A 15445-nucleotide genomic window follows, 5' to 3' on the forward strand; every position below is an offset into this window, starting at 1 on the left:
GCCATTGCACATAAAATCGAATGCATTGCATTCGATTTTATGTGCTTCTTAACTAAGAGCATAACCCTCTCCCCACATCCTATCTGTCTCCTTTTAGCACAATACATTTCCCACTTCTCCAACAATCAAGTAACCAACTACAGATACTTCCTGAGGGACCAAGGATCTCTGCTGAGCAGGATGTCTTTGCGGTGTCTGAGTCTGGAACACTGACTGGCTGGGTGTTTGACGGGTCCCTCTCTTTTTTTAATCCTTTGAAAGCATCACAATCTTATTTTTCAAGTCCTCATATAATTCGATCAGAATGTCAAATTTGTTCTTAACCTCCTTATGCTCTTTGCAACAAACATATAATGGCAACGCTCATGGCAGAATTATGTCCTGCTGGAGAGGGAGAGATTATTAGTAGCACTGCCTTTGGAAATTCTCCCCTGAATCAAAACATTCTTTGAGCTCTGCTTTTCTGTTCCGGTCTGAGTCATGAGTTTAGTGCAAGTTTAATTTGGCTGCTGTTCACTGCATTCACCCAGTGAGTGACATCCGAGTAGGAGGACCTGTGACCTTTGTGTGTGACTGTGTTAGGCTACTTATATGGCTTAAAATATTACTGTGTTTATGTAAATACCTATGGGTTCTAAACAAAATATATCAATTGACGGAAAAAAGCCAAGAAAATGATGACTTTGAACAAGAAAGTGCAGATTCTAGATATATGTTGAGAATGACTCTCATATGCAGCTGTAGGCAGCATGTTTGGTAACAGCAAAAATACCGCCCGATACATGAGGAAACAAGAAACCGAGATCAGAGAGGCAGTTCAGAGTGGTGTAATTCTTACTACTAAATACATGTTTTATGTATGTGATAAAGTGATGTTAAAAATGGAGAATGCACTGTTCATTTGGATCGAAGACCAGCCCAAGAAAAACAACTTGCATGTGAACATTGTCATGATTTTCGCTAAGGCCCCTCATTCTTTACAACAGATTTAACCACTTTTTACCAGTACCACTGCGAAAACTACTTTCATTGCCAGCAAAGGATGGTTCCAGAAATTCAAGAAATGTTATTCACTCCATAATGTAAATATTGCGGGTGAGTCTGCTTTAGCTGATCACAAGGTTGCTAAGCTAAGGCCTACCCTGCACAAATCAAGAAGCTCATTGAGGAGAAGGGATGCAAGTTTTCAATGCCAATGAGATGGAATTATTCTGGAAGAAGATGCATGAGCACATCTGTATAGCTGTCAAAGAGAAGAAGGCCCCTACTACTGAGGATGGAATCCTGTGGTGAATACCCTGGTGCATGCCTTGTCCTTAACTATGTAATAAAATTTTGTTACAGAATTTTAAAAACATAGGTCTAAAATATTAATCATTATTGTAAAACACAATTAAAACCTTTTATAAATTTTTCTGTTAATTGTAAATGGTTGCATAAGTGTTTAGGCATATATAGGCATTTAGGCATCTCAAGCTATTTGGGCGAGAGTACAGATTTTCGTGGGAAGTGTTTACATGTACCTCTCCACGAATGTGGAGACCCGACTGTATTACATACATGATAAAAAAACAAATAAAACTGCTTGCATTGCCATAAATTACAGCTTATAGGCCTCTTAGGATACTGATCAAACTACTTTAAACTACAGAGGGAACTTCCAATTTTCATCTCTATCAACACTATAACGACTAATAATACTAAACAACACAATGGTGGCAGAATTGTATAAGCAACTATGGATGACCTTGGTTTCTGAAGGAATTAAAAAGGTCAAGTAATGACTCGAACAAATTCACCAAATTAATCAGAAATAATAACCACACTAATAATTTCATTTATATAAAACAAATATAAATAAATAAAATAAAGAAAGATCCATTTAGCAGCTCCCAAAAAAGTTGCTTGGCCAGATAGACTTACATTGAGAGCAACAACTAGCTTATAGATCCTTTATTAACCAAAAGCTTAATATCCTTAATTAACCATTATCAATATCTATATATATACTGAAAAATCGGATTGTCTAATGAAGAACAAAAAAAATAGTAATATTTTTTTCTGGTTTATGGATCCGGAACACTGCTAGTAACAGTAGAAATACCCAGCAACCATAATGAAATACAGACAAAAATATTAGGTAAGTGTATGAGCGGGGGTGTTTACCTGTCAGGTGCAGTTACAATGGAAAAAATTATTAAAAAGTGCCTGAAAAATAAAAGCAGATTACATAAAATTAAATTAAATAAATGAAAATATACAAATAGTACTTAATGCTATAGATCCTAAGATTTTAACTACATCATCAACAGCCGGCAGCCAAAACCAAAGGAAATACAGCAAAAATTTTCATGTATTTCCTTTAGTTTTGACTGACAGCTCTTGATGACTTTCCGGGCTTCTCTGTGCTCACGTGTCAGCATTTTCCAGATCCACCGGGCAAAAAAGTTGTTGTAGCTTAGTTCCTTTATGATGGTTATCACAGAAGGTTTCCCTATACCTACTGCATCCTACAATTTGCATGTTGCGATGCATCAGTCCTCTTTAATCAGTGCATCAATCTGGCTCTTGATGTCTATTGTCACTAACATTACTGGCTGGACACTTCAGAACTTGTCAACAATGTCACTTCCCCCGCTCTCAAAGTGTCTTACGCAACATCTACCAGCACTCACATCTACAGTATTGTCACCATAAAATTTTTGAAATGCGTCACACATCTTCCTTCATAAGAAATTCAATCGCCACTCTTTCTTTGATACTATATCTATAACATCCGCCATTTTGAACCATCCATGTGTGGCACTAGAGACCGATCACCTCACCACTTGTTAAAGGAAACTAGAGTCCTCTAGTAAACACTCAGTTATGTGCAAAATGATCTATAACATATACGGAGCACCATTTTTGAAATCAAAAAAATTAGGAGGCATTACTTTTGTACTGGTACCCATAAGTATATTTTTTTCTGCCTCCAGTTCCTTTGTTGCTGTATCACCATATCCAATCAGATTCATCAGAAAAGACTGCCTCTTAGAAATCCATGCTGTGACTACTATATATCTGAATTTATGTGCAGATGGCTCGGCATTACTTCTTTAACCAGCAATTCAACAATTTTCCCTAGAACACAAGTCAATGCTAACAGGCCTGTATAACATGTCATCACACTCCAAAATAAGCATTGTGTTTTGCACCCTTTTATGTTCAACAAAAATGGAAAACAAAAATAAATAAAAGTAAAAAAATAATAATAATAATTTTGCTAAAAATAATCAAAACCACATCAGAAATAAAAGACACATCAAATAAAAAACCACCCATCTCTTTCATATCAGCATCACTGATGTCTTTTGAGGTCAGCACGTTTCAATCTTCTTTACATTTTGAGGGTACAGCTCTAAAACGATATTCGCAGGCTGGCCGCTAGACAGTCCACTGGACCTAACCTACTGGCTTCCGGATCAGCCAGTGTATAATCTTGCTGCCTCTACTCTACTCTGCCAGACAGTGACTAGAGGTAGTCCAAGTGTTGTGTATGAGAGGGGTGGGGGGGGCGTCATCAAGGATCTGGGTATATTCTTACTGTGTGGGTGCCACATCCAAAATTTCATTACTTTGTACAGTATGTCCTCCTCACCTTTTCTTACTACTGAATACATCACAAATAGTCAAACTAATAGATCAAACTTATTTAAGAAAAGATCTAAACCTTCCAAACACTTCCTTGATAAATGTGATCTCAATTCTAATCTAAATGATGTCCATTTTCACGTCTGGGATGGGGAATGTTCCCACTAATGCAGTTCTTTCTCCCATCTTTTCCTCTTGTATATTAATGACCTTCTAGCATTGACCTGAAATCCCATCCATAGATTTGCTGATGACAGCACATTGCATTCCACTTTTAAGAAACCTTTCCCTGCACAAACAGCTTCTATATCTCGAATATCTACTACTAATTCCTTAAATGTAATCTCCAGGTAATTTTCCAATGGGGCAAAGAAAACTTATTTGATTTAAAACTCAGTCCTGTCTTATATCTTGCAAAAAGGATTATTCGGCTTCTATGCTGATCTTCGATGACACTGATTTCTAGGCAAGATCATATATCTTTATTGGGGATTACCCTGACTTCTAATCTCTCTCATAAGCATATTACAAATATTGCTTCCTCTGCATCTAAAAATTCGGTTTTCTCTTTTGCTTATGGTGTTGCTTTATTTCCAAACACTCTACACAAATCTGCCCTACCATGGAATATTGTGCCCACAACTGGGGTGGTGCCTCCCAAACCTCTCCAGGCTTCTAGATTCCATTCAAAAGAGAGAGAGTCAGGATAATTAATGACTCATCTCCAAATCTCTAACAGTCTCTCTCCGCTCTGTCTCAATTGTCTGTTCCTGCTGCGTTCTTTTTTCTATAGATACTTCCATGCACACTTTTCTTCTGATCTGGCTTCTATAATTCCCACTTTCTCTTCCAAAGCAGTGTGAACACGTGCCACAACCCGACAACAACCTTTTACTGTCCAAATTCAAAATCACAGAACCAACTTTCCTTCTCCATCACCAAAGTTCAGTTTTCTAGAGCAATTAAGTCATTTTTATTACAGGTTCATTTTCAGGCATTTTTCATAATTTATTTCAAATCTGGGACCCTTCGGAAGAAATGGAATATGGCATGTCACTCTCTCACCAAATTTCTTTATGTTGCTTCCCACAGGGTAGCAGCCAGTTTGAGAGAATATAAGTTTTGTGTTACCATCTTTATACTGTGAAAATAATAATACATCTTTCAATAACAACTATGGTGAAACAGTAGATGTTAACTGACTAATGGGAGAGGAAAAACAAGTAATCTGAAACTTTAAATAAACACAGAATCCAAACAGTTTCGTTAACGGTCGGAGACTACCTCACAAGTTCCTGTGCCCAATTTCTATATGGAAACCATAAGAAAATCACTTCAGAATTTTAATCATTAATTAATGTGAGAACATTATTTTTCTGAATTTGAGGTGTCCTGCCACTACTCCTGTGTTAAGAAAGCAAATCAACAGTCATCTTAGGGTTTGCCCTTCTCTTTAAAAACACTTATAAAGAAGTCGTTTGATCGGGCAAATGAAATCAGAGTTTTCAAAGTTTCAATAGAGCTAAAACTAATAGCTGGAAAGCAAGGTAATACCAAGGCAACTTATTACAAAGGAAAGTTTGTTATAGTGTGAGAATTTAATTCCATTGTATATATTTCTGATGAAAGGACAAGATAGTCATAAATTTGCTTGTCTGTAACTGTTCAACCACTAGGTATATCTCTCTAAAATTTAGCAATTGCCATTAGGCTACATAGGGTGCTATATTAGAGTTTACTGTCTTTACCATATGATAATTTACTGTTATCATAATTATTGATGTACCACAGGGCATGCATACACGCAAGTGGAAGTTGCTATTTGGTAACTTTATCACTGCATTAGCAAGGCCCTGCATCTACCCACCAAGCATTTTCAATTCAGAAACTGTACAGCTTCTTTCAGAAAACTGCATATTCAAAAATATATATAGTTTAATTTAAAATGTTATTTTAATATAACTTGGATAAAATTCAATGTAAGTTGTATCAAAAGTTAAAAAAATATATTCTAGAAGATAGGCAGACACTATAAATCATGTTTCTTACAAATGGCCAGTTACTCTTTAACAAAATTTGTTGGCCCTCAAAAGAGATTTTCAGGAGAAAGATTTGTAGGTGCTTATTTCACAGAGAGAAAAGGAGTATTTAAAATTCATTATGTCAGATAATGAAAAAGTTCATAAATTAATGGTTTATCAAGCAAACAGTTACGGTGATGAGAAGGTAAAACTCCCTGTTGAAATGTAGGTAAAAATTGAAATTTAAAAAATTAAACATTAATTTTCAATTTAATCCCACCATTTAGACATTTGCGCTCTCGGATGCGATTTTCAAACTCATTCCAAATTTGCAATAACTTCCATTATGCGACCTCAAAGAAAATGTAAAATACAAAAACAGAAAACTAAATTAACTGAAGAAAACATTGGAAAATTATGCTTTTGTGAACACAGAGGGGAAACCCCCCACTGCTGACAATATTAAAAGAAGTGTGTAGACCAGTCCATATGTTGTATCCTGGATAACACCAAATGAACTATGATGCACAAATGCAACCATATTCCTATCTGGATGCACTTAAATTTTTTTATGTACGGTGATGAGAAGGTAAAACTCCCTGTTGAAATGTAGGTAAAAATTGAAATTTAAAAAATTAAACATTAGTTTTCAACTTAATCCCACCATTTAGACATTTGCGGCCTTGGATGCGATTTTCAAACTCATTCCAAATTTGCAATAACAACTTCCATTATGCGACCTCAAAGAAAATGTAAAATACAAAAACAGAAAACTAAATTAATTGAAGAAAACATTGGAATATTATGCTTATTAATATTAAAATTTAATGACAATATTAAAAGAAGTGTGTAGACCAGTCCATATGTTGTATCCTGGATAACGCCAAATGGACTATGATGCACAAATGTACCCCTATTCCTGCCTGGATGCACTTAATTTTTTATGTAACCCACCCCCACTAAACTAGATTACTTAGCAAGTAAATACTGTGATAACTGTGTGTATAAACTTTTTTTGGGGGGGGGGATGTATAACTGACAAAAGTTAGAATGAGGAAGTTCTAAGAGAAGCAAATGGAACAAAAATCAGTACTAAAATATAGAAGCAATGAAGGAATGGGGGCAGGGAAGTTAAGAATAAGGGTGTTAGGATTAATGTGTCAAATTGCCAATAAATAATAAAACCTGCACCATTTGTGAAAGCTGAAACCAAAAAGATAAAATATCACTATAGCAATATAAAAACAAACCTGCAACAACATGTCACAGGTTTGTTTTTATATTTGTGTGTGTGTGTGTGTGTGTGTGTTTAATGGAAATAATGCAAGAGGAAAGGAATTAAAGCCAACAATTACAGGCATAAAGTAATACATATATACATAGTTGTTGTGTCTGTATATGTATATAGAGGTAAGTACAAGTATTCCAGCAGGTATATATCAGTTTAAATCTACGGAGTAAGAAAAAAAAAAAAAATCTTACAGACACAACCACGCATATATGAATATATGCATATAAGAATTTTTTTTTTTGAGTACTTCGCAAATTCAAACACAGAGATATACCTATTCAACTATATATACATTATGGTCGTGAGGTGTAATTCCTGTAATAGTGACCTTAGTCCGCTGATTATATTATATTCAACAAGGTTTAACTATTAACCATTCATAACAAAATATAATGACAAATCAAATATATGATGTGTATGGGTGTGCAAGCACACACACACACACACACACACACACACACACACACACACACACACACACACACACACACACACACACACACACACGTATGTGTGTAATAGAAATAATGCAAGATGAAAAGAATTAAAGCCAACAATTACAGGCATAAAGTAATACATATACACATAATTGTTATATATATATATATATATAGCTCGCATATAACACACACACACACACACACACACACACACAACAATATCAGATAAGAAAACCAGTGCAAAATTCAACTACAAATTAAATTTATAATGTGCTTCACTGAAAAGCAATCTGAAAATTCTACAGATACAAGATAATGTGGATTTAAAATTTACTGGGTAAGAAGAAGACTTTAACACATACAGCATAAAAACTGGTACAGAGAAAAAGCCCATGAAAGAAATATAAAAAAAAAAAAAAACTTCTGAAAGTTAAAATGAATATTTTTGTAACAAATTTATAACCTACAAAACCACCTGGCAAATCTTATTCTGTAATAAAATGCAATAATTTATTAACATAAACAAATCTTCTTAAGATATTTTCAGGTAGCCAATTTCACTATATTAATGCAGGCCTATATTACAAAAGTCAAGTATCAATGTATCAATATACATCTTAAGAAATTTACTGGAAAAGAAATATGAAACAAATCCCCGCACACACATACAGCTTTTAAAAACCATAAAAGAATTGGCTCTAGAGCAATTACAACTACTTCACACATACACGCATAAATTAAAGGGCTACTATGGTACTAGTGCAAGACATGTAATTAACCAAACAAATGCAGCAAAACCAATACCTACCAATAATTAGAAACTGATAAACTTATCCCCATTTACTATTTAATAGGTATAAATAGTGGAAAATGATCAAGTAATATTTACAGAATCAGAAGATGAGCCTCAAAGAGCAACCACAAATTAATGAAAATAACAGAACATAATAAGAAAGTGGCAACAGAAAACAAAAGTAATGGCCTTTGGGAGAGAGCTAACAAGAGCAAAAATAGTGATTAATAGCAAAATTATAGAGCAAGTACAAAAGTTTAAATACCTGGGTTCTCTTCTATCTTTTGAATCTGAGTTGGACATAGAAGACAAGCTGCAAAAATATAATAAACTAAATGGAATTATGCGTAGGAATTTTGGAAAACACATAAGAAAAGAAACTCAGTTCAGATTCATAATATTACAGAAATGTACACATATACAGTAGTGAATTGTGAATATTAACATTAACACATACACAAACGTGTTTATATATAAATGAATATATATATTAAGAATCAGATGTTTGCAGAGATGTGTATTTCTTAAAATTACTAGTTAGCTAAAATAGGGTGGATACACAAATGTACATAATAATAATAATAATAATAATAATAATAAAATAACAGTGAAAATGATAAACAAGACAGCAAATGTAGACAGACAACTGAAAAAGTACATTAACAGAATTAGTACCTTGAAAATGTAGGTGGAGAATGCTTCAAGAAGCAAAAGCCCTAAATAGGGAGAACAAGATTACTTAAATAAAAATACATGTAATAATGATAATAATATTATCATTATTACCATTGATATTAATATAATATCAATATTATTCTGATAATTTTTTTCACAGTTGGGCATTCAAAGCAGACAGCTGCAACTGGATTCGTTGTAACCAAAATTAACTTCAAATGCAGGGATGGAGAAAGAAATCAATGAAATAAAAATCAGTGTGTATGCATACATTTAATTATACAAAAATTATCAGGAAAACATTTTGTAAAAAAAGTGTTTTTAACTATGTATAAAGTATTTCTCTCTCTCTCAAAATCTTATTGTAATAATAATAATAAAAAAAACACCTGTTAAGAGGATGGCACTCTATACTAAATACTGTATTATTACAAGATAAGAACTATTTTTATTATGTGCACATTTCTATATAGTTATTTTTATAAGTGGCACTGCATGCTACTTCAGTTAATTTTCTTATTAATTGTCATGCAATTGTGTTGTGTATTTACTCATTATTATTCGTAGTAATGACAAATGATGCAAGGAAGTAAGCTTATACAAGGAAAAAAAAACCTACGTCATCTGCCTACCCCTCTAACATGACTAATTCTTCCATAAATTTCTTCAAACTACCAACTTCCATAACACCAATTGGTAATTTGTTCCAATTAATTACTCTGTAGTTGAAAGCAAATTTTTGGACCTTTATCCTCCAACCATCCTTTCAATTTAAGGTTATGTCCCCCTTTGTGTATTTGAGTAAGAGTTAGAATGCCATCAGCAAGTTTACAAAATCCATTTTAAGCCTTAAATATTTCCTCACAAGTGCCGAGTCTTCAAAATGTACAATTCATAGTCTTTTCTGGTAAGAGTAACCCCCCGTGCTCTTGACTAATCTGGTTGTCCTGCTCTGCACCTGTTCAAAGGGATTCACTTTTTTCTTCTACTTCTTTTTTTTTTTTTTTTTTAAATGAGGCTCCTAGACTTGTATGCAGTATTCAAGATGTGGCATAACCATTGTCCTATATAATGGGTTAATTCCCACCTTGTCCTTGGTGACAAAGTTCTTTTATATCATTGACAGAGACTATTATGCTGCTTTCATTGAAATTTCAGTTTGTACACTTAGTTCGGTAAAGGTTTTTTTTTTTTTTTTTATTCTAGTCAAGGGTCAAATTCAAAGTCAAAACAGAATGATATGGGGTACTAGAAGATTTAAGAAGTTCACTCAGGCATCCTTGAATATTTAAAATGGATCTGATTACTTTCCTTCTTTATTCAGTGCTGCATAGAATTCCTACATAGAATTAGGCCCAAGTATTGTCATAGGTTTTAGGTGTATCTGAGAGAAACTATATTGTGCCATGTATATTATGCCCATAAAATTCGGCGTATTCTCAGTTTGTTATGACTATAATGACTGAGGTCAGTATGGTCAGTAATTATGCAGTCAGATATGAAGTTCACTGAACAGTGCAGGTCATGGAGTTTTGTCAATGAAGAGACAGGGAGGTGATTAGCCCTTTGTATAAGGCAATTGCCAGGCCACACCTTGAGTACTGTATACAGGTCTGGAGACCTCACTTTAGGATGGAAGTAGAGTTGCTAGAACGAGTACAAAGAAGGACAACAAGATTGGTGAGGGGAACAAAGGGGCGCACTTACTAAGAAGTAAGTGCACTTATTAAGTTCTGCAAGTTACAGTATCTGGAGACTAGACACCTGCACGGTGATCTGATCGAGGTGTATAAGGTCTTGAATGGTTTGAGCAGGCTCAATGCTGACAGGTAGGGATTGTCAAACCGGTTAACCAGTTATTTGAGCAGATTTATAACTGTTCGATAACCACTTATTAATGTCCGGTAACTGGTTATTTCCTTTTTTTTTTTTTTTTTTTTTGATGCATTATAAAATTTTAATGGTACTGTACTGCATAATTGACAAGATTCTGGTTTTTGAGAGATAACATAATTTTCTGAAAGAGCACATATTTTATGTTATACTGTTTTCAATGCTCAAGTGTAGCTATCGTGTTTCAATATCTTTTAAGAGATAACAAATAAAAAATAATTAATCGAATGACAGCTAATATTTATACAAAAATAGATCTAAAATCGTTTCTTTCTTTTATAATGATATATGATATGATTTGTTTTTATTTTATGACACTGGTGTGGTTTTATTATCAAGTATGTAATAAATTGCTGCCCCCCCCCCCCCACAGTCCAGCAATTTCTTTTATCTGTAAACAAGTTACAAAGGAGGGTAGGCAGGCGAAGGCAGATTACGAGAAATCTTTGGCAAGGGATGCAAAGAAAAACAGCAAAGAGTTCTTTACTTATGCAAACTCTAGAACGAAGGGGATGAATCAGATTGGTCCACTTGATATCGATGGGTCAACTGTTGATGATCCTGCTCAGGTAGCTAACAAACTAAATGAATATTTTGCATCGACATTCACACATGAGGAGTTATTTCAGCGAGGGGAAAGCCAGAGGTGTATTCAACTCAGGCAGTAAGCTAGAGAATCTTGTAATAACTGAGGGTAAAGTGGAGGAGAAATTGTTGAAGATAAACACAAGAAAGGCACCTGGGGTGGATGTGATCTATCCAGTTATATTAAAGGAGGTAGCAAAGGAAGTAAGCAAACCCTTAACCATAATTATGAAAGCCTCCTTGGACTCAGGGGAAGTACCCATAGACTGGAGATGTGCAAATGTGACCCCAATTCACAAAGGAGGATCAAAGGGCGACACAAGTAATTACAGACCTGTTAGTTTAACTTCTGTTCCCGGAAAATTAATGGAGGCACTGGTTAAAGAAGCACTGCAGGATCATCTAGACAAGACTTCCGTTATACCTCGGACACAGCATGGTTTTGTTAAGGGGAAGTCTTGCCTGACCAATTTGAATGGATAATATGACGCAGTCACAAAAGAACTGGATGCAGGGAATAACTTTGATATTATATACTTGGATCATAGAAAGGCATTTGATACTGTTGCACATGGAAGACTGCAGCACAAATTGGAGCAGTGTGGCATTGGAGGCAAATTGCTGCTATGGATAAAGGAGTGGTTGAGGGGGAGAAGACAGAGAGTGGTAATCAATGGACACTGCTCATCATGGACTAGTGTTATTATTGGAGTCCCTCAGGGTTCAGTATTGGGTCCATTATTGTTTTCTGTATTTATAAATGATACTGATGATGGTATATCAAGCTTAATGTCCAAATTTGCAGACAATACGAAGGTTGGCAGAGTTGTTAAGGACACTACTGATGCTATGCTACTGCAACAGGATCTGGAAAGGTTGAGCATGGGCTGAGAGATGGCAAATGAAGTTTAACATTGACAAATTTAAAGTACTACATATGGGAAACAGCAAGCCCAGAGCAACGTATCAAGTCCGTGGCACTACACTGATAGTGGTAGAGAATGAAAGGGACCCGGGGGGTGGTTGTGCAGGCAGATATAAAGTTTTCTGAGCAGTGCAGACGGGCTGCAAGAGTAGCTCACGGTGTATTGTCAATGATATATATAGGAATTTTTCTAGCAGGGATAAGGAGGTGATTATTCCCTTGTATAAGGCAATGGTTAGGCCACACCTAGAGTACTGTATACATGTCTGGAGGCCTCATTTCAAGAAGGATATAGAGCTGCTGGAACGAGTACAGAGAAGGGCAACAAGATTACTGAATGGAACAAAGGGGTGCTCTTACAAAGAAAGGCTTAAGTTTTGCAAATTACAGTGTCTGGAGACTAGGCACCAGCGAGGTGATCTGATAGAGGTGTATAAAGCCTTGAATGGTTCGAGCCTGCTCAATGCTGATGGGATTCTTCCTCTTGCTCAGAATAATCACCTGAGAAGGCATAAATTCAAATTGAGGAAAGACAGAGGCAGGATAGACGTGAGGAAATTTGCCTTTAGCCAGCAGGTGGTTGGTTGGTGGAACAGACTTCCATCCCTTGTCGTGGAAGTTGATAGCCTAAATAAGTTTAAGGCTCAGCTGGACAGGTATTTTGAACGAACAGAGGGGTGAAGTGGAAGTGGTTATTTTTATTTATTTATTTATTATTATTATTTTTATTTTATTTTATTTTTTTTTTTGGCTGATGCTGCATAAGCTTGCTTTCTTGCATCAAATGCCTCTACTAATGCTAATGCTAAATTCATTAGATATTTTGACTGCAGTGAATTTGTTTGCATCTCACAACGAGATCATTTATTAGTCCTTGATTATTTTCCGTTTAATGTTTATGGAACAGTTTCAATGTATATCAATCTTATATTTTATTTCATTAATTTATGTAAAATTAATTTAAGGGTTTTTCAAGATGAGTACAAAGAAATCAGAAGTATGGAATTATTTTAAAAACCAATCAGTATTCTGCTCGCTGTTCTCAATGTTCCATCACTATACAGTGCAAAAGAGGTTCCACAACAGGACTGCGAAATCACCTACGCAAACACAACATTATATTCGAAGATGATAATGCTACTCTTGACTGCAAAGAAACAAAAAATTGCAAGCGGTTCTATATTGACATAAATAAAATGTGAAGGTTTAGGTGAACCGTTGTCTGAAGGTGCGGCAAAAGATAATTTTTCAATTAGTGCAATAACTGATTCGAGAGCTGTTCACGAATTTATCATGAAAAGGGGCCATGAAATGCACAGAGGCAAGCAACAGTAAGAAAGTTAATTGTTTCATTTTGTAAGGAGGTAAAATTGAACCGGAAAGATGAATTCATAAAGTTAATTAACAGTAATGTCAAATTTTCCGAACGGTTGATGAATGGTATTAGTTAGTTAGTTATTTGGTTTTTAGGAGCATTAGCAACTAAGGCCATATTGCTCCGTGAATATGCGGTGGTCATTCCCTGACCTTTCCGCATCCTCCGTATTTGGTGGTGACGGGCTCGAACCCCGGTCTAATCAAGAAGCGTGTGCTATGCACTGCTGCTCCTTCCCACCTGGCTACGGAGGCGCCGTTGATGAATGGACAAGTGTTGATATGAAGCATTATCTTAATGTGACTTTACACCTAGAAAAAAGTAATTATAATTTGGGACTGTTTTACATAAAATGGTAGTTACAGCGCCCTTCACACTAAAGAAATTGTCAAGAATTCAGCATTCAGCATCTACACATGACGGTGAAAATGTGATGGAAAAGCCTGTTTTGTTAACTGGAGTTGAGAATATTTATTTTATATTCACGCTATTCACTTAGCTGTTCTTGTCGTTTACCAAAATAAAAAGAACCACTTGACGAACTGGTTAATAAAGATGAAACTGATGACATCTCCGATTCTGATGATGACTTTAGACAATTAGAAGATAGTTTAGATATTTCATATCAGTTTTAAATACAGTTGTAATGTGTTACCAAGCATTTATAAAAGTTTTTAAAAATTCAATTCTTCAAAACTATATAAAAGAAGAAAAGAATTGTCGTTACTTCTAGATGTGAAAACTAGATGGAATTCATTTATTTCAATGTTTGAAAGATTAGTTCTTGTTAAAAATTGTATTAAAAAAGCTCTACATGATATGGAACAAAGTCATGTATATTACGAGGTGATTTTAAATCAATGGAATTATTAAAAAAAATTTTAAAACTGATAGAATTAGGTGTAGTGAACTTAGCAAAGAAACGACGACATTGATGACTGCAGAAATAGACAATGATTTCAGTATCAAAATGTTAGAAGCGTTAAAAAATCAAGCTTTCGAAAGCAGGAATAAAAAATTAATATCTCTAATGAAATTTTTACAAATGGGAAACCTGCATAAAAATAATCAAGATCATCTAAGCCATGTTCAAAAGTCAGTTTTATATCCACTTGCAAAAACATTAGACTATTTCCTAATAATGATACAAGTCTTTCTGAAAATAATATTACTATGATGGATAGTACCGAAACAAATAGTAACACTGACATAAATATGTCACTTGTCGATGAATTAAGAGCGACTATTGACAGCCGTTTTAAGTCCAATAATTGTTTGAAAACTGATGACATTCACAAAGAAATGAAATTCTTTGAAAGTACGGGACAAAGCACAAAAACTTTGTAAAATCTTCATAATGCTCTATTAACAGTAAAGCCAACTTTCACTGCTAGAGAACGAATTTTTTTAAGTGCTCGGCTATACAAACTAAGATTAGAAATAATCCAGAAGATTCACCTAGCATTAGCATAGGCATATGTTGCAAGAAAGCAAGCTTATGCAGTTTACTTGTTTACCTGTTTACTTATGCAGTACACTTGTTTCCTTAAAGGACCACTTTTTGAAAAAATAAATTTTCAAACTTTATAGGCAGTGTTAGGTGGGTCGGAAAACTGCTAGCTTGGGAGGAGACAAAGACTAATGGATTAACAGTAGCCACTGGCAGAGGTGAAAGAGATTCTTGCACTGCTTCTATTGGAATGAGCAGAAGCCTGAAAAACAAGATGCAGGATATTTCAGAGACTGCTGGAAGTCATTGCGGTACAAGTAAACACATGGGTTGTGTTAGGGTAGCTAAGAATAGAAACAGGTGC

The 15445-nt window shown here is 34.9% G+C and overlaps 1 protein-coding gene across 3 annotated transcripts in view; it reads right to left on the bottom strand.

Annotated features, from left to right (window-relative positions):
• Caf1-55 (chromatin assembly factor 1 p55 subunit) overlaps positions 1 to 15445 on the bottom strand; it is a 406164-nt gene that overhangs the window by 242643 nt on the left and 148076 nt on the right. For 2 of the 3 annotated variants that reach the window (XM_090369420.1, XM_090369424.1), the window contains one exon: positions 8444 to 8491. The exons of the other annotated variant lie outside the window; for it this stretch is intronic. In XM_090369420.1, the coding sequence (XP_090225546.1) occupies positions 8444 to 8491 (48 nt within the window). The remainder of the gene's footprint in view (positions 1 to 8443; positions 8492 to 15445) is intronic. 3 annotated transcript variants of the gene reach the window in all.

This window comes from Mastigoproctus giganteus, chromosome 3 (genome assembly GCF_048544385.1).
Source record: "Mastigoproctus giganteus isolate SK-2022 chromosome 3, ASM4854438v1, whole genome shotgun sequence".
Taxonomy (NCBI): domain Eukaryota; kingdom Metazoa; phylum Arthropoda; class Arachnida; order Uropygi; family Thelyphonidae; genus Mastigoproctus; species Mastigoproctus giganteus.